Source organism: Notolepis coatsorum, assembly GCF_963971535.1.
Source record: "Notolepis coatsorum genome assembly, chromosome: 14".
NCBI classification, from domain to species: domain Eukaryota; kingdom Metazoa; phylum Chordata; class Actinopteri; order Aulopiformes; family Paralepididae; genus Notolepis; species Notolepis coatsorum.
The window spans coordinates 98,526,698-98,544,965 of NC_140178.1; the positions used below are offsets into that span (position 1 = coordinate 98,526,698).

The window sequence follows — 18,268 nt, forward strand, 5'->3', positions numbered from 1 at the left end:
CTGTCCTCAGTCAGAGGTGAGGGGGGGGGGTGTCTGTCCTCAGTCAGAGGTGAGGGGGGGGGGTGGTGTCTGTCCTCAGTCAGAGGTGAGGGGGGGGGGGTGGGTGTCTGTCCTCAGTCAGAGGTGAGGGGGGGGGGTGTCTGTCCTCAGTCAGAGGTGAGGGGGGGGTGGTGTCTGTCCTCAGTCAGAGGTGAGGGGGGGGGGGGGTCTGTCCTCAGTCAGAGGTGAGGGGGGGGGGGGTGTCTGTCCTCAGTCAGAGGTGAGGGGGGGGGGGGTGTCTGTCCTCAGTCAGAGGTGAGGGGGGGGGGGGGGGTGGTGTCTGTCCTCAGTCAGAGGTGAGGGGGGGGGGGTGGTGTCTGTCCTCAGTCAGAGGTGAGGGGGGGGGGGGGTGGTGTCTGTCCTCAGTCAGAGGTGAGGGGGGGGGGGGGGTGGTGTCTGTCCTCAGTCAGAGGTGAGGGGGGGGGGGGGGGCGGTGGTGGTGTCTGTCCTCACAGTCAGAGGTGAGGGGGGGGGGCGGTGGTGTTGTCTGTCCTCAGTCAGAGGTGAGGGGGGGGGGGGGGGGGGTGTTGTCTGTCCTCAGTCAGAGGTGAGGGGGGGGGGGGGTGTCTGTCCTCAGTCTGAGGGGGGGGGGGGGGTGTCTGTCCTCAGTCAGAGGTGAGGGGGGGGGGTGTCTGTCCTCAGTCAGAGGTGAGGGGGGGGGGGTGTCTGTCCTCAGTCAGAGGTGAGGGGGGGGGGTGTCTGTCCTCAGTCAGAGGTGAGGGGGGGGGGTGTCTGTCCTCAGTCAGAGGTGAGGGGGGGGGGTGTCTGTCCTCAGTCAGAGGTGAGGGGGGGGGGGGGGTCTGTCCTCAGTCAGAGGTGGGGGGGGGGGGGGTCTGTCCTCAGTGAGGGGGGGGGGGTGTCTGTCCTCAGTCAGAGGTGAGGGGGGGGGGGGGGGGTGGTGTTGTCTGTCCTCAGTCAGAGGTGAGGGGGGGGGGGGGGGCGGGTGGTGTTGTCTGTCCTCAGTCAGAGGTGGGGGGGGGGGGGGGGGGTGTCTGTCCTCAGTCAGAGGTGAGGGGGGGGGGGGGGGCGGTGGTGTTGTCTGTCCTCAGTCAGAGGTGGGGGGGGGGGGGGGGGTGTCTGTCCTCAGTCAGAGGTGAGGGGGGGGGGTCTGTCCTCAGTCAGAGGTGAGGGGGGGGGGGTGGTGTCTGTCCTCAGTCAGAGGTGAGGGGGGGGGGTGGTGTCTGTCCTCAGTCAGAGGTGAGGGGGGGGGGTCTGTCCTCAGTCAGAGGTGAGGGGGGGGGGGGGGGTGGTGTCTGTCCTCAGTCAGAGGTGAGGGGGGGGGGGGGTGTCTGTCCTCAGTCAGAGGTGAGGGGGGGGGGGGTGTCTGTCCTCAGTCAGAGGTGAGGGGGGGGGGGTGTCTGTCCTCAGTCAGAGGTGAGGGGGGGGGGTGGTGTCTGTCCTCAGTCAGAGGTGAGGGGGGGGGGGGTGTCTGTCCTCAGTCAGAGGTGAGGGGGGGGGGTGTCTGTCCTCAGTCAGAGGTGAGGGGGGGGTGGTGTCTGTCCTCAGTCAGAGGTGAGGGGGGGGGGGGTCTGTCCTCAGTCAGAGGTGAGGGGGGGGGGGGGTGTCTGTCCTCAGTCAGAGGTGAGGGGGGGGGGGGTGTCTGTCCTCAGTCAGAGGTGAGGGGGGGGGGGGGGTGGTGTCTGTCCTCAGTCAGAGGTGAGGGGGGGGGGGTGGTGTCTGTCCTCAGTCAGAGGTGAGGGGGGGGGGGGGTGTCTGTCCTCAGTCAGAGGTGAGGGGGGGGGGTGTCTGTCCTCAGTCAGAGGTGAGGGGGGGGGTGTGTCTGTCCTCAGTCAGAGGTGAGGGGGGGGGGTGTCTGTCCTCAGTCAGAGGTGAGGGGGGGGGGTGTCTGTCCTCAGTCAGAGGTGAGGGGGGGGGGGGGGGTGGTGTCTGTCCTCAGTCAGAGGTGAGGGGGGGGGGGGGTGTCTGTCCTCAGTCAGAGGTGAGGGGGGGGGGGGTGGTGTCTGTCCTCAGTCAGAGGTGAGGGGGGGGGGGGGGGGGTGGTGTCTGTCCTCAGTCAGAGGTGAGGGGGGGGGGGGGTGTCTGTCCTCAGTCAGAGGTGAGGGGGGGGGGGGTGTCTGTCCTCAGTCAGAGGTGAGGGGGGGGGGGGGTCTGTCCTCAGTCAGAGGTGAGGGGGGGGGGGGGTGTCTGTCCTCAGTCAGAGGTGAGGGGGGGGGGGGGTGGTGTCTGTCCTCAGTCAGAGGTGAGGGGGGGGGGGGTGGTGTCTGTCCTCAGTCAGAGGTGAGGGGGGGGGGGGTGGTGTCTGTCCTCAGTCAGAGGTGAGGGGGGGGGGGGGGGTGGTGTCTGTCCTCAGTCAGAGGTGAGGGGGGGGGGGGGGTGTCTGTCCTCAGTCAGAGGTGAGGGGGGGGTGGTGTCTGTCCTCAGTCAGAGGTGAGGGGGGGGGGGTGGTGTCTGTCCTCAGTCAGAGGTGAGGGGGGGGGGTGGTGTCTGTCCTCAGTCAGAGGTGAGGGGGGGGGGGGGTGGTGTCTGTCCTCAGTCAGAGGTGAGGGGGGGGGTGGGGGGTGTCTGTCCTCAGTCAGAGGTGAGGGGGGGGGGTGGTGTCTGTCCTCAGTCAGAGGTGAGGGGGGGGGGGGGTGTCTGCATGCTGCTAAGCTAACAAATGCCACCACTCCTAGTCTGTGACAAATGGGCCCTTTTCTTGGCAGCCATTTTGACACACATCTCGGTGTGAACACAGGTGTAATCACAGCTGTAATTGATAACATTATTTCTGGGCCCGGTTCCATTCAGCGTTCCAGTGAGTCGGCACAATAGAACGGCCCGGCACACCTACCATTGATTGATTGATTGAAAACTTTGCAGAATGGGTACAGTACAGTACAGCTCAATACATACAATTGTTAAGGGGATGCAGACCAGAGAAGGACTTTCGTCTTGTTTACATCAGGGTCCCCCATTTTCAATTCATCATAATCCATCATTAAATGTGTGTTTACCCTGCGATTTGTCAGACTAGGAGTGGTAGCATGATTTGGTAGCGTCATGCTAAGCATGCTAGTATACATGTTCATGGGCATGAAGTGGTCTACATTCAATTGCTAAGCAGCCTTTGCTAACAAATCCTGAAATTCTTTACTTCCAATATCTAAAAAAACAGAACATTAGTGCAGGTGCTTTCTAGACCGACACAAGTATGTATTAACCAGGTTACAATGCGTTTTAACTAGGTTAGACTGTGTACTAACCAGGTTAGAATGTGTATTAACCAGGTTATAATAACCAGGTTAGACTGTGTACTAACCAGGTTAGAATGTGTATTAACCAGGTTATAATAACCAGGTTAGAATGTGTATTAACCAGGTTATAATAACCAGGTTAGAATGTGTATTAACCAGGTTATAATAACCAGGTTAGAATGTGTATTAACCAGGGTAGATTGTGTATTAACCAGGTTAGAATTGGCGATGCACCGATCCGACTTTTTCAGTCCCAATACCGATACCTGGGTTTGGGTATCGGCCGATACCGATCCGATACCCATTGTCCAATATTTTTTCTCCAAAAAAGTAAAAAAAGAAAGAAAATTATCCAATCTTTTTTTTTATATTAAAATATATTTTGTTTTTAAGAATTGTAAAGGATCACAAGTGTGTTTTTGATTTGTTGTAAACAAAGACAGAAAATAAACTTCATTCAATTAATAAACTGTATGCCTCACTGTCACTGTGTGGAAGAGACTGGGATCATTATTTTGTGCAAGGCAACATCAGGCTTGACTTAAAACATTACTTTCCTAACTTAGTGAAACTAAATGTAACAAATTAACACATAGATATAAATGTACTGAATGGTTATCTTATTTTATTTATATAAAAAAAAAAAAAAAAAAATCCTATATATATATATATATTTTTTTTTTTTACCGAAACCCGATCCAGCTATTTTACTGATATCGGCGGCCGATACCAATATCGGATCGGTGCATCCCTAGTTAGAATGTGTATTAACCAGGTTAGAATGTGTATTAACCAGGTTAGAATGTGTATTAAACCAGGTTGTGTCTCTGTAGGTCTTAACGAGGCCAGAGTATTAATGTGTTTGTCCAGGTCTTAACGAGGCCAGAGTATTAACCAGGTGTTTGTCCAGGTCTTAACGAGGCCAGAGTATTAACCAGGTGTTTGTCCAGGTCTTAACGAGGTCAGAGTATTAACCAGGTGTTTGTACTGTGTCCCAGGTCTTAACGAGGCCACAGTATTAACCAGGTGTTTGTACTGTGTCCCGGGTCTTAACGAGGCCAGAGTATTAACCAGGTGTTTGTAATCTGTCCCAGGTCTTAACGAGGTCAGAGTATTAACCAGCTGTTTGTAATGTGTCCCAGGTCTTAACGAGGCCAGAGTATTAACCAGGTGTTTGTACTGTGTCCCAGGTCTTAACGAGGCCAGAGTATTAACCAGGTGTTTGTACTGTGTCCCAGGTCTTAACGAGGCCAGAGTGAAGGAATTCTCAGTTTCTCCTGAAGGAGACTCTCTTCTCCTCACAGGAACCAATGGATATTTACATGTCCTAACGCTGAAGGTAGGTTGGTTATGTATATATATCGACTTGACATTCGGCGCGTGTGTTGCTGAGGACCCAGTAGGGCTGCCTGTTTGTAATAATGTGTACATGAATGAATGGTGTGTGTGTTTCAGAGCAGGGAGGTGGTGCGTAGCATGAAGATCAACGGTGACATCAGTGGGGTCGCCTTTTCTCACGATGGCAGCAAAATCTACACCAGCTCAGGTTAGTCACCACAACTAAGTCTGTCTCTCTCTTACCTGTCGGCCTATCTTTATCTACCCGTCTGTCTGACTGTCTATCCACCTGGTTGTGGGTCCTGAAGTGACCAGTATGTAGAGTAGTGGTGGACTGATATGGGTTTTTCAATGGCTGATATTTAGAGAACAAAGCAGCCGATGTAATGATAATTTTTTGCATCTGGTCAAATACAACAATTTAATAATAACAAATGCTGTATGAAATACTTGCCAATAGTGTCGTCTATGCAAAGCTATTAGCTCACTTACCGAGTCCGGTCCAGGGTTCGATTCCCGCTTGGGGACCAGGTTTCCATGATGCCAGGTACCCAAGTGGGGTATCTCCCAGGCCTTTCTGTGTGGAGTTTGCATGTTCTCCCCCCGTGCTTGCAAGGGTTTCCCCCCGATAAGATAAACCCAATGGAAAAACATGCACAACAACAGATCGCTAACACTGGCGTCCTTGACGAAGACGGACAGGAGCACGTGGATTGGTCCCCGGGGCGCGGCTCACGTTGACGCCCTATCTGCTCCCGGCTGCCCATGGGGGGAAGGACGACGGGATGGGTTAGGCGCAGAGACTATCGCATCGGCGACTGAGAAAAAGACAATGCATGTGTGTGTGTGTGTGTGTGTGTGTGTGTGTGTGTGTGTGTGTGTGTGTGTGTGTGTGTGTGTGTGTACACAGAGGAAGGAGAGGTGTATGTCTGGGACGCTCCAATTGCATGTCCAGTTCGTTGCATGCCGATTAATGACCCCCTAAAGAGGTCCTGCATTATTATTATTATTATTACCCCCGAAATCACTAAACCCTCTCTTTCTGAAAGAAGTTATGTGGCATGCTAAATATTGTGTGTGTGTGTGCGCGTGTGTGTGTGTACACAGAGGAAGGAGAGGTGTACGTCTGGGACGCTCGGAGCAACAGGTGTGTCAACAGGTTTACAGATGAAGGCTGCGTGAAGGGAACCTCCATCGCTGCCTCTAGAGACGGACGCTACCTGGCCTGCGGGTGAGAAACATTATACTAGGGCTGTCCCCGACTAAGGATTTGGATGGTCGACTATGATTGGCCAAAATTTGCCGTTAGTCGACTGTTGGTAGACAAAAAATATATAAAATAATAATATATATATATATATATATTTTTTATCATTACATTTGGGCTGTGGGGGGTGCTTAATGTCTGAAGGAGTCGACTGAAGGCTTCTTGTCCTCTGCAAAATCATGCAATTGGTCCACTGATGGATACATCTTGATATTTGTCTAGTCTAGTGTGTTCATTAGATGGGTGAAATCCTCTTTCAGTGCCTCTGTGCCTGTTTTCGTAGGCAGTTAGCCTCTGGTATGCGTGCCATTAGCGTTAGCCACGCTTCTAGGCCTCTTTTCTTTTGGAAAGAATGATAAAAAAATTATACTATTTTATATATATATATATATATATATATATATATATATATATATTCGACTAAGAGGTTGTCCAGTCGACTACGGCTCCTTTCGACCGATTATGATCAGCCCTACATTATACTATACCTGGCCTGCAGGTGAGACACATTATACTATACCTGGCCTGCAGGTGAGAAACATTATACTATACCTGGCCTGCAGGTGAGAAACATTATACTATACCTGGCCTGCAGGTGAGAAACATTATACTAGGGCTGGCCTGCAGGCAGGGCTGTACACTGCGACGAGATGATCGCAAATTGCCCCTTAATTTGGCCGTTGCGAGTTGGAAATATTATTTGGGAGCAACGTTGCGAGTTGTGATTTCAACCCTTCATTCGCATTTCACTCCTAAATTAATCCATACAAATTGAATAAATTTAAAAAAAAACATTAGCCTACAACCAAGGCTGTACAGTGCGACACAATGTCGTGGTGCTATGAAATAATCTGTCGGCAATGAATGAACTTACTGCGATCACCGATAGCCTGAGTGAAAAAAAAGATTTGCGTGGAGTGAATCTGGGTCACGCTATATACTTGGTACTTGTAGTCTATCGTGCGATTAAAGACCATGTCCCTATCTGCGTAGTCTATACATCCAACACCAAATCCCATAATTCCTAGCGAAACGAAACTGAATGTGGCCTCTCTTCCTTTCAATATGGGCTATTGCATCGTCAAAGAAGCACCTCCTTTCAATAAATTTATGACGCTAATTTTGCTCTGCAAGAACAACGGAGTGGATATCAGTCCATCTTATGACAACCACGTCCGATGTGGAGAGATGTCATATAATAATATTGGTCCCGCAGCGAGGAATACCATCCGCCATTGTTCTAGCCAGCCAGCTAGCGTTGAACTTGATGCTATTCAATGCTCTATCATACCCAACTAACGTTAATGCCATTCAGAATTTATTAACATAGCTACAACAACACACAGTAACGTTAATATAATTACATGCATCATTGTTTACAATGAACGGACGGTGGGGCAGTTCGAAAGGACTGGACACGGACAAGTTGTTAAACAGCAATCAATTAATTTAATATAACGGGTAGTTCGAGCTGCATTTTCGTGCCTACAACCACAGCCACAGGGATATATCCAGCTTTGACGAGCTCTCTCTCCTCCTGCCGATTAAATTCAGCAGCTCTTCCTCGACCTCGAGTGCCTGTAGCTGCCAGCTAACGTTAAAACTAACCTAAAGTTACACAAGCAGAATACATCACAAATACTTCCGGTCGGGGGATTTCAAAATAAAAGAGCGACGTCTAAAAGCACCGGAAATACGTTTATTTTGTACATTATCTAACGTTAACACGAACCTAAACTAACTTTAGTTAAACTAACTTTGCGCGTCGATGTTGCAGAAGCATAAATGCAGAGTGTCTACAACACCGTTGCTTTGTCAATGTTGTGGTGCAGTTGCTTTGAAGTTGCTGTAGCATGTAGAGGCCTTTAGGTGAGTACTAGTAGCCCACTATTAGGACGTGAAATACTGTCTACTTAAATTTATAAAGTATCAACCTATCTATCTATCTAATAATGAGACAATATGCAAATAAGATAATACTAATAATTGTCACGGTTCCCCGTATATGAAATGAAAGTGGCTTGCAACTTTACTGCTGGTAAAATCACTGTTTATTTCTCGTTTAGCATAGTATTACATTCCACTTCTATAAACAATCAAAGTCCTACCGTAAGAGCCTCATACGGGTCAATTAAACCTTTTTGATTAGTCTTTCCTTCGAGCTAAGTTGGACTGAACATTTCACTGTCAAAAGCGCAAATGTAAATAAGGTTGCGTCGCAACACGGTTTTCAAAATAAAGGTCACATATACAAATACCTCTCAATTCTTATTAAAAAAAGTCCCGGATATACATAAACATTAATTGGCATAGATCTCTATAAACGGCCCAACACATTGATCACTTTAGGCACACACTGAAACCAGTAACATCACAAATATGAAGAAGGTAATTACCCATACAAATAATAAACCTTTCATGGGGTTATTTACAATAATAATTCATTTGATTTCTAAAGCACTTTTCATTGTGAAACAAATGTATGCAGAGTTTCTTGTCCTCCTGATTAATGCAATGGTGTGTGTGTGTTGTGGTGATCTCATTCAAGGAGCACTACACAAGCGTGCGCACACACACACACACACACACACACACACACACACACACACACACACACACAGTTTGTTGTTTTTGTTCCATTAGTGATTTACACACTTTCTCAGTTGGTTCATTATAAAAGATACAAACCTGAAAACAAACGCACTTAAATGTTAAATAAAAGGACCACAGTAATGAGGCAGGAGGAACATATTTTTTTAATAATGGTAAAATTGTTATTTAAAAATGTGCCCCTAAAAAATATTGTTTGCCCCTAAATTTCTCATTTAGGGGCAAGTGTGCCCCTAGTGAAAAAGCTTAGCGTACAGCCCTGCCTGCAGGTGAGAAACATTATACTATACCTGGCCTGCAGGTGAGAAACATTATACTATACCTGGCCTGCAGGTGAGAAACAGTATACTATACCTGGCCTGCAGGTGAGAAACATTATACTATACCTGGCCTGCAGGTGAGAAACATTATACTATACCTGGCCTGCAGGTGAGAAACATTATACTGTACCTGGCCTGCAGGTGAGAAACATTATACTACACCTGGCCTGCAGGTGAGAAACATTATACTGTACCTGGCCTGCAGGTGAGAAACATTATACTATACCTGGCCTGCAGGTGAGAAACATACTGTACCTGGCCTGCAGGTGAGAAACATTATACTGTACCTGGCCTGCAGGTGAGAAACATACTGTACCTGGCCTGCAGGTGAGAAACATTATACTGTACCTGGCCTGCAGGTGAGAAACATACTGTACCTGGCCTGCAGGTGAGAAACATTATACTATACCTGGCCTGCAGGTGAGAAACATTATACTGTACCTGGCCTGCAGGTGAGAAACATTATACTATACCTGGCCTGCAGGTGAGAAACATTATACTGTACCTGGCCTGCAGGTGAGAAACATTATACTATACCTGGCCTGCAGGTGAGAAACATTATACTGTACCTGGCCTGCAGGTGAGAAACATTATACTATACCTGGCCTGCAGGTGAGAAACATTATACTATACCTGGCCTGCAGGTGAGACACATTATACTATACCTGGCCTGCAGGTGAGAAACATATACCGGTACTATACCTGGCCTGAACGATACACACACACTCTTAGGAAACTCATGCATTCAAATGTCTCCTTTTTTAATAATTAAAAGAAAAATAAGTGATCCATGAACACTTTTACAGGTATGTTTTTTTTCTCCATTGTATCACAGCTTTATTTGACTCTCTCTTTCTCTATTTCTCTCTCTCTCTCTCTCTCTCTCTCTCTCTCTCTCTCTCTCTCTCTCTCTCTGTCCCTCCAGCTCCCAGTCGGGTGTGGTCAACATATACTCCCAGGAGGCATGTCTGAGCTCGTCCAATCCCAGGCCTCTGAAGGCGGTGATGAACCTGCTGACACCAGCCACCTCGCTGGCCTTTAACCCCGCCTCCGAGATCCTGGCCATCGCCTCCCGCACAGACGACGAGGCCGTACGATTGGTCAGTGACATGATTGACGAGTTATAATAATAATAATTATTATTTATTTAATTTATAGAGCGCTTCTCAGTAACCCGAAGTCGCTGACAGTAGGCAGAGAGAAGAAAAGAAACATAGAACCACAGGGGGAACGGGGAACAATATGAAATACAGGAACATAGAGCCACAGTAACAAACGACAACAACAGGTTGGAGGAGGGAGGTTATGGGTAGGGACGGTTAAATGCTAGGGAAAACAGGTAGGTTTTGAGACGGGATTTGAAGGTGGAGAGTGAGGGAGAGTCTCTGATGGTCTGAGGGAGGGTGTTCCAGAGTCGGGGTGCAGCACGTGAGAAGGCCCGATCACCAAAACTTTTTAGTTTGGATGACGGGACAGTGAGGGAAGCAGTGGAAGAGGACCGGAGGGAACGGGTGGGGCGGTAGGGGAGAAGGAGGTCAGTCAGGTAGGGGCGGGCGGGCGGAGGGGGGGAGGGATAAGGCTATGGAGGGCTTTCAATCAATCAATCAATCAATCAATCAATCAATCAATCAATCAATCAATAAAATCCTTTATTTAACCAGATAAGCATCATTGAGATTAAAACTCTTTTTCAAGAGCGATCTGGCCGGGCAAGGCAGCAGAAAGTTTCAACATAAAAAAGAACATCACAATAAAATACAGATAAAACATTCACAGCAAGCTCCAATTTCAAGTTAAGTTTCAAGGCAAGTTATCAAACAGGCAAATGATCAAACACAGTTGCACTGTCCGGGGGAACTGAGTTCGTAGGATTTTAAAATGGCTTTGAATTCTCAAGAGGGTGACCAGTCCTGGTAATTTTAGGTCCTCCTGTATCTTGTTCCAGGATGAAGGAGCAGCATATTTAAAAGCCCTTTTTCCCAATTCAGTTCTCATATGGGGAACTTCCAGTGTTAGAGCAGCTTGAGAACGAAGGGCATACTTATATTGCTTCGTGCACAGAAGCACACTTGGGTACGAGGGAACCAGTTTAAGCAGAGCTTTGTGCACAAGAGAGAGCCATCGAGAAAATCGCCGTATTTGTAGAGATGGGTAACTTGCAATGGTATATAGGGTGCAATGGTGCACTCGATTTCCACATCCCGTGACAAAGTGTAAGGCAGAATGGTACACAGTATCCAGCTTTCTAAGGTACTGATCAGGTGCATACTGTACATGTAGAGTAAGTCACCATAATCGAGTAGTGGTAAGAAGGTAATCGAGATCAGGTGACTTCTCACTTTAAGTGAAAAACAGGACTTGTTTCTGAAAAAGAAGCAGAGTTTAAGCTTCAGCTTTGACACAAGTTTGTCTATGTGAGATTTAAACGTAAGGTTCTCGTCCACTGTATGTAATGCCTAGATATTTGTAGGAAGCAAACCTTTGGATGTCAGTCCCTCCAGCAGTAACAAGTGTGGGAAGATCAGTTGGGAGTCTCTTCCCATTTGAGAAGAGCATAAACTTTGATTTGCCAGCATTTAACACAAGCTTAAGCTGGGTAAGATGTGACTGAACAATGTCAAAGGCAGATTGCAAGAACTCCATCGTTTGCACAACACTGGGAGATGAGCAATACATTACTGTGTCATCAGCATAGAAATGGTAAGCAGCATTAGACAGGTTGATACAAAGATAATTTACATATATGGAGAACAGTAGAGGTCCCAGTACGGAACCTTGTGGCACACCCTTAACACATGAACTGCCACAGAGTTTGCCAGTCTCATACCACTCTCTGCCACCACTCTAAGCCTATGGAGATGTTTACCTTCTTTGCAGGGCTATAACTTTTTAAATTGTATTGCTAAATTGACATTACTATGGCCCATTCAACATTGATTATCTATCGTTCATATGTTCGGTCGGATGTAGGAACGTTATACTTTTTCATTCATAGATTCATACGAAAATACCGTCTAGATAGAATATAAATGTTTTTATCGTTTTCTGCAGTAATTCCTAGAACGTGAGTTATAGGCATAAACACATATATAGATGATCAACTGCCGTTTGTTGCCAATACACGCTATATTAAAAATGTCAACTGTACATGATCCTAAACGTTATGACTGATCATGCACGGATGAACGGGGGGGGGGGGTCGTTTATAATTCCGTGATCGTCAGTAAATGCTTTATGTAGTATGGGTGATATATTGATCAGACCAGTTTGCATTAATAATAATAAACAATCACGCTGAAAATGACGTCAGCGTCCTCTTACCGTTCGCCGATGAGACTGGAGGAAAAAGATCCCACTTATTTGACGTGGGTCGACTAGATCCATTTCCGGTTTGTATAATAATAATAAACGCCCAAATCATATCGATTATTGAGTTATGGCAGCGATCCATATGTACGGCTGTGTGTCTAGAGTCCCGCAACAATATGTGAGTGCCGGACGCATTTCCCCGGTAAACGGAGATCACCAGAGATCCATTTCCGGTTGTAACTCGCCCGATCACCACCAGGCGGCAGTATTGAAGCGTTGCAGAGTTGTGCAGGCTCCCACTGTATCAGCCGAGGCTGGGTGAGGGCATTATGAATACCATGGCGAAAAAATGAAATATGATCTCAATAACGTTGTACGCCGTGGAATGGCAGAATTAGCATGACCTTGAAACACGTTGTACAACGTTTTTGGCGCAGGATGTGTTAAGTACAGGGAGGAAAGAGGATGATAAACCAGCAGACTGTACACACTGCGATCTACCCGTCAGGTCATTTGAAAACCACTCTACAGCCTGTCTAGATAAACCAGTTTTATGTAGACACTTTGATAAAATGGCATGGTCAACCGTATCAAAGGCTTTGGATAAGTCTAGGAACAGAGCTGCACAGTATTTATTGGAATCCAGTGATTCAATGACATCATTGACTACTTTAAACGAAAACTCCAACTTTTTGGGAAATTAGCTTATTTGGCATCTACCCTGGAGTTAGACAAGAAGATGCATACCCTTTTTCTTCTCTGCATGTAGTAGGAGTAGGAAGACACGCACCGTTAGCCTAGCTTAGCATCAGTCACTGGAAGTAGGTTCCTCCAACAGCCTAGTTCCAAAACGTCTTCCTACTCCTACTGCTCAAATGTTGGGAGTTTTCCTTTAAGAGTAGCAGTGATTGTGCTGTGCTTCTTTCTGAAACCTGACTGGTTCTTGGAAAGCAGGCCATGTGAGTCTAAAATCTTTTAGCTGCTCACTTATTAGTTTCTCAAGGACTTTGGCTAAAACACACAACTTTGAGATTGGTCTGTAATTGTTAAGGGATGAGGGATCACCCCCTTTCAACAGGGGGAGGACGTGGGCAGATTTCCAGACTAATGGAATCTCATTGCTTTCGATGGTGAGATTAAAAATGTAAGTTAAAGGTTCTGCAATAAATTTGCGGACTGGCACATGTTTGTCTATGATGTTAAGAAAAGTATCATAGAATGATTTCCAGGCTAACTCCACATCATTAATTAGGGAGATTCTGGACCAGTCAAACTGCCATAAATCATGATGAAATGCTTGTTCACAAAAGTGCTTAACAGGTTGAGTGCCAGCCGTGTTTTCCTATTTACCCCCTTGAGTGCCACCACCCACTTCAATGATAGCGCTCTCATATTTGTGAACGCATAAACTATGTCTTAAATTATGGCTATGTGTCTAATCTGGCCGTCGCTTATCAATGACTTGTTTGCAGTCAACATTGTCGAAACGGATTGTTTTTTTAATCGGTTCATTTCCGTTTTATACCATTTTGGAAAAACTCGTTTTTTGAAAGTTTCAGGAAAATAAAGATTCTGTGATAAACGCCATTTACTGGAATATTCTGGAATACACAAAAAACATTGAAATTTTTCGGCCTATTTATGAATAGTTTTCAAATAAACGCTAGATTATCGATAGTATATATGTACTTATGCACGCTATATATGCGGGCTGAAAATCGAATCTCTTATCAGCACACACACACACATATGGCACACGCTGATATTTCTGTGAAAAAAGTCCTGATTATCCTAAAACTGGTCAAATAGATTCCTTACCTCAGATCAGATGTTCTCCAAAAAGATTATTCCAATTCCTGATCGCCATTCCAAATATCGATTTTATATCGGTTTATTGATCCAATGCTGGATACTGGAAATATGTATTCCACGCTGTTTTGGGGCTCGTAAATGACTTGGATCCTCTCTGGGTGGCTTGCCCGAGAAGTAAAATGAGGAAGCTGGATTTCCCCCTCCCCATGTGTTTCATTCAGTCTAATCCAATGGGGTGCAGTACAACAGGGAGAGACGATAGGGGGTGGTATTTTCCCAATGGAGCTCAGAGAGTTTGCAGCACTAACGTGAGACAAGATTGATGAAATATGAATTCAAATCGATAATTAAAAAAAATAACGATTAAAAACGAGATCTCTCGTCGGCTGGCACTCAACGGTTGGCATGAACAATGATAAATCTTGTCGCTGGCACTCAAAGTGTTAAGATCCCGTTTCTGTACAATCCTTGGCCTTGTTTTTCGGGAGCCTGACTGTGGTGATGACACAATGGTCACTCAGGTCATTAGCAAAAACACCAATTTCAGAAAATTTGTGTGGAGCATTTGTTAAAAATAAATCAAGAAGGGAAGATTTATCTGGGCATTTACACTCCAGGGTAGATAAGATGTTGCTCAGAGATGTTAGAGCATCACTACTTGCTGAGGGAGGTCTGTAACAGCCAACCAGCGTGATGAACTGACCCTTAAGAAGTTCTAACTTCAGAGCGAGCAATTCAAATAGTTTACTGAGGGATCATACAGAAGAGAGGAGGGTGACTTGAAATCTGGTTTTAATGTATATAGCAAGGCCCCCACCTTTCCTGGGCCGATCACATCGAAACACATTGTAACCCTTGATTGAAATGACTTTGTTAGTAATGGACTTTTTCAGCCAGGTCTCTGACAAAATAAGAAGGTGAGCAGCAGTATTTAGAAGTTAATGCATTCCTTGATCGGGAGCCAGTGGAGGACAGGAGTGATGTGGTCACGGGACCGGGTGTTCTATTCCATTATACCACGAATACGTTTGAGCTCAATTGTTTTCGCGGCCCCACTTCCCCTCTCCGTCTTATTCATGTTATTTCATCGAACAACAGGTGATTGTTATCAAATAGCAGGTGATTATCATTAAAGGGACACTTCACTATTTATTTTGCACATAATCTCACACACATCTCAAGACTCTAAACTGTTTTGCACACATTCATTTAGTTTGACAGTTATTGAGAGTTAATGAGTTTGAATATGGCCACCACCGGTGATGTCATCAGAGGACAGTGAAACCTTGTGTTGTGTTAAAAACAGCTCAATGAAATGATGTAAATGGGCAAGGGGGCCTTGCACTGAATGTTGGTGTAGTTCTCTTTCTTCCAACATGGCTGCCTGTAACATAGCAACCATTGTTTTGTACATGGCAATGGAAGAGACAACGGTTGCTATGTGTATATATCAACAAAAACACAATCATTTGGTGTCTTATTACTGGATCTTGGAGTCACAGTAGGACAGTATATTATGCTTTCCCAGTGTTTACCTACTCTACTACTGGACTGGAAATGTGTCATTTTCTTTTGAAAGTGGTTACCAGTGGTCCTGTCATCCATCGTCTACTGGTTCTGTCTCCAGGTCCACCTGTCCAGTCTGACGGTGTTCTCCAACTTCCCCATCGCCAAGAGGAAGAGCCTCCACCGCGTCAGTTGCCTCGCTTTCTCCCCACACAGCGGCTTCTTCTCATTGGCTAACAACAAGGGACACGCCCCACTCTACAGGTCAGTCACTCACCGGTGTTTGGCCCAGTCCAGCTCTGTGCAATTCAGTTCTGTCGGTTGACCTCTTAAGCCCGAGCGGTCCGGTACCGGTACGAGATTGATGGCACGCGATGAATCCATCAATACAGAACGTATTAATTAATGTTGCGTTTCTTTTTCAAATGTAGCCAAGAGTAAATACCCTAACCCTGTCAAAACAGCAGTCAAAGTGTATATTTTCAGCACTAAGTTTGTTTACCAATGATTGTAAGTGTTATTAGTGAAATATGAGTTTATAGAAATCTCAGCGCATCGAGTTGGAAAAAGGCGCTTATTAGGGATGGGTACCTTTCACATTTGAACCGGTACCGGTACCTGTGAATCGATACCGGTACCCAACGGTACCTTTTTCGGTACTTTAGTCTCAAGAAATTTAATTTACCTACCTCAGTCGTAAAAAAAAATCCAAACTTCAAATAACTACAATTTCGACAGTTTTCGGCTTGTCATTGCTCCGACTGCTTTGTTGTTGAATCAAGTCAAATCCTAGGTAAGCATATATTGTGCGTGTGAACGTTGACATGAAAAGAAAAAAGTAAAAAAAACTACACTTCCCAGCTCACGCCAGCCCCTGTCAATCATCTGACTTTTAGCGTGAAGCTTTTTTCTCTCTCGTTATTTTCATGATCATATCTCATGGGTAGAACAAACCTGAACGTTATTGCCAGAAAATAGAACGCAGTTAGTTTCTCTACCTTTCTGTGAACGTCTAGCAAAAAACCGCGTTGCAATCTGATACATTTAGTTTTTTGCTGCCCTGTCAGGCGCGCCTGGTGGTACAAATCCAGATTGAACTCTGCCATTGGAAAGGGGAGATTTGGCCCGATCCATAGATGTGTGACTTGGCCATAATAAGGTCATTTATAGGCCTGATGTTCTATAATCATATTTCAAATTGCATGTGTCCGGATGGCAGAATTCAGTACTGTATCTACAAAACCTTCTGTTTAATCATCTTCCCTTTATTCATTTGCTTAGATTTTTTAGTACATGTGATCTCAAGAAGGTGCTGAATGTCATTTCTTGTCTGGTACATTTTTGCATGGTGTTATTCACCGTCAAAGATGAAAAAAGAAAATGTATATTCTCCTTTGGTTCATTACAATTTACTCAAACCTGCGGTAAACTAACTAACTACCAGCCGTAAACTCCAGCAAATTCCACGATACCAGAGTTTACAAGCTGTGACAAATCTGTGACTTTTCACCTTTTTGTGGTGCAAAAATACTTTAGCATCATGAGACATCGTCGGAAACATATAATGCTGGGACACAAATGTACTATTGTGAATGCTATCACTTCGTATATAGAGTATATACATACGGTTTGGTCACATGATACACGAACGGACGAGGACTGACCGAACGTGCCATCACCATGTGTTTTAATGTAATTAACCCTTAACCCGTATGTCTCCTTGTTTATCTCCCAGGCTGCTGCATTACAAGGACTTCTGAAGAGGAGCGGCCAACGAGGCTTTTACACAAACCTAAAGATTAAAGAAAAAAAATATTCTTTTAACACTTTGTGGAACAGATCTGATCCTCACATGGCTTTCTGAACAACGGCTCTCTGGCTATACCTGGCGTTTCAATGACATTTGTATCATCCCATCACGCCAGGACACATTCACCATCTCGCCGAAAGATGTCGGTGGTTAACCAATTAACCGTTAACCGCCAGTAAACATGGTTTATAAGTGAACTGCCCTATTTCATAATGACATGACTTATGTAAACGGAACGCAATTTCTGTTGCACTGTCTGACTTTTGACATGTAATAATAATGGCTTGGATTTATATAGCGCTCTGCATGACACCCAGAGCGCTTCACAGAGTCCATTATTCGTTCATACACAGTCATACCGGTGGTGGTAAGCTACAATTGCAGCCAGAGCTGCCCTGAGGCAGACTCACGGAATGTATTGCATTGTACCTCAAAAAAGGAAATAAATTGTGTTTTTTTTTTCTTTTAATCTACAATAGTATTTCTCAACTGAGGTGGTACCATCCCCCAGGGGGGGCGTTTGGAGAGTGTGTGTGGGGGGGGGCATTGTGCATGCAGTGACTACAATCAACATCCAAAATCCCACTTCAGAATCAGGCAAAGTGTCACTTTTTTGCAAAGAAAATGTTAACTTTTTGTAATGTTTAGTTTATACACACTTGTTAGTAAAAAGTTAAATTTGGAAACATTTGAATCCAAGAAAGATATTATAATAATAAAGATTTTATTTGGTTAGAAGCCTTCATTTGACACAACACTGATGGACTAAGTTGCCCACTACCTGTGCGAGCTTCTCCGCAAAAAGAAAGTACAACAGGGCTCTATGGGGAAACCATGACACTCCCCTGACTAAAAGTTGTTTCAAACGAAAAAGGCTGGATGTCATTTTGTCAAATCGGCAGCATGGCTCTGCTTTGTGAGTATTTCACCTTTTACATATCTAGCTTTGGCATGGATTGATTGTTTAGATCGCTAGCATGGCTAACAAATGCAAATATATTGTAGTCTGCCCCGTTGTTCTGACCAGGATTGTGTTCCTTTTGCCCCACTGATGCGTGCGCAC

General features: G+C 45.7%; 1 protein-coding gene across 1 annotated transcript in view; it reads left to right on the top strand.

Annotated features, from left to right (window-relative positions):
* utp18 (UTP18 small subunit processome component) overlaps window positions 1-17,994 on the top strand; it is a 36,373-nt gene extending 18,379 nt beyond the window's left edge. Inside the window, exons 8-13 of the mRNA XM_084329407.1 lie at window positions 4,472-4,572; window positions 4,689-4,779; window positions 5,679-5,802; window positions 9,694-9,868; window positions 15,517-15,659; window positions 17,131-17,994. Coding sequence (XP_084185533.1) covers window positions 4,472-4,572; window positions 4,689-4,779; window positions 5,679-5,802; window positions 9,694-9,868; window positions 15,517-15,659; window positions 17,131-17,155 — 659 coding nt within the window. The 3' untranslated portion in view covers window positions 17,156-17,994. The remainder of the gene's footprint in view (window positions 1-4,471; window positions 4,573-4,688; window positions 4,780-5,678; window positions 5,803-9,693; window positions 9,869-15,516; window positions 15,660-17,130) is intronic.
* The last annotated feature ends 274 nt before the right edge of the window (window positions 17,995-18,268 follow it).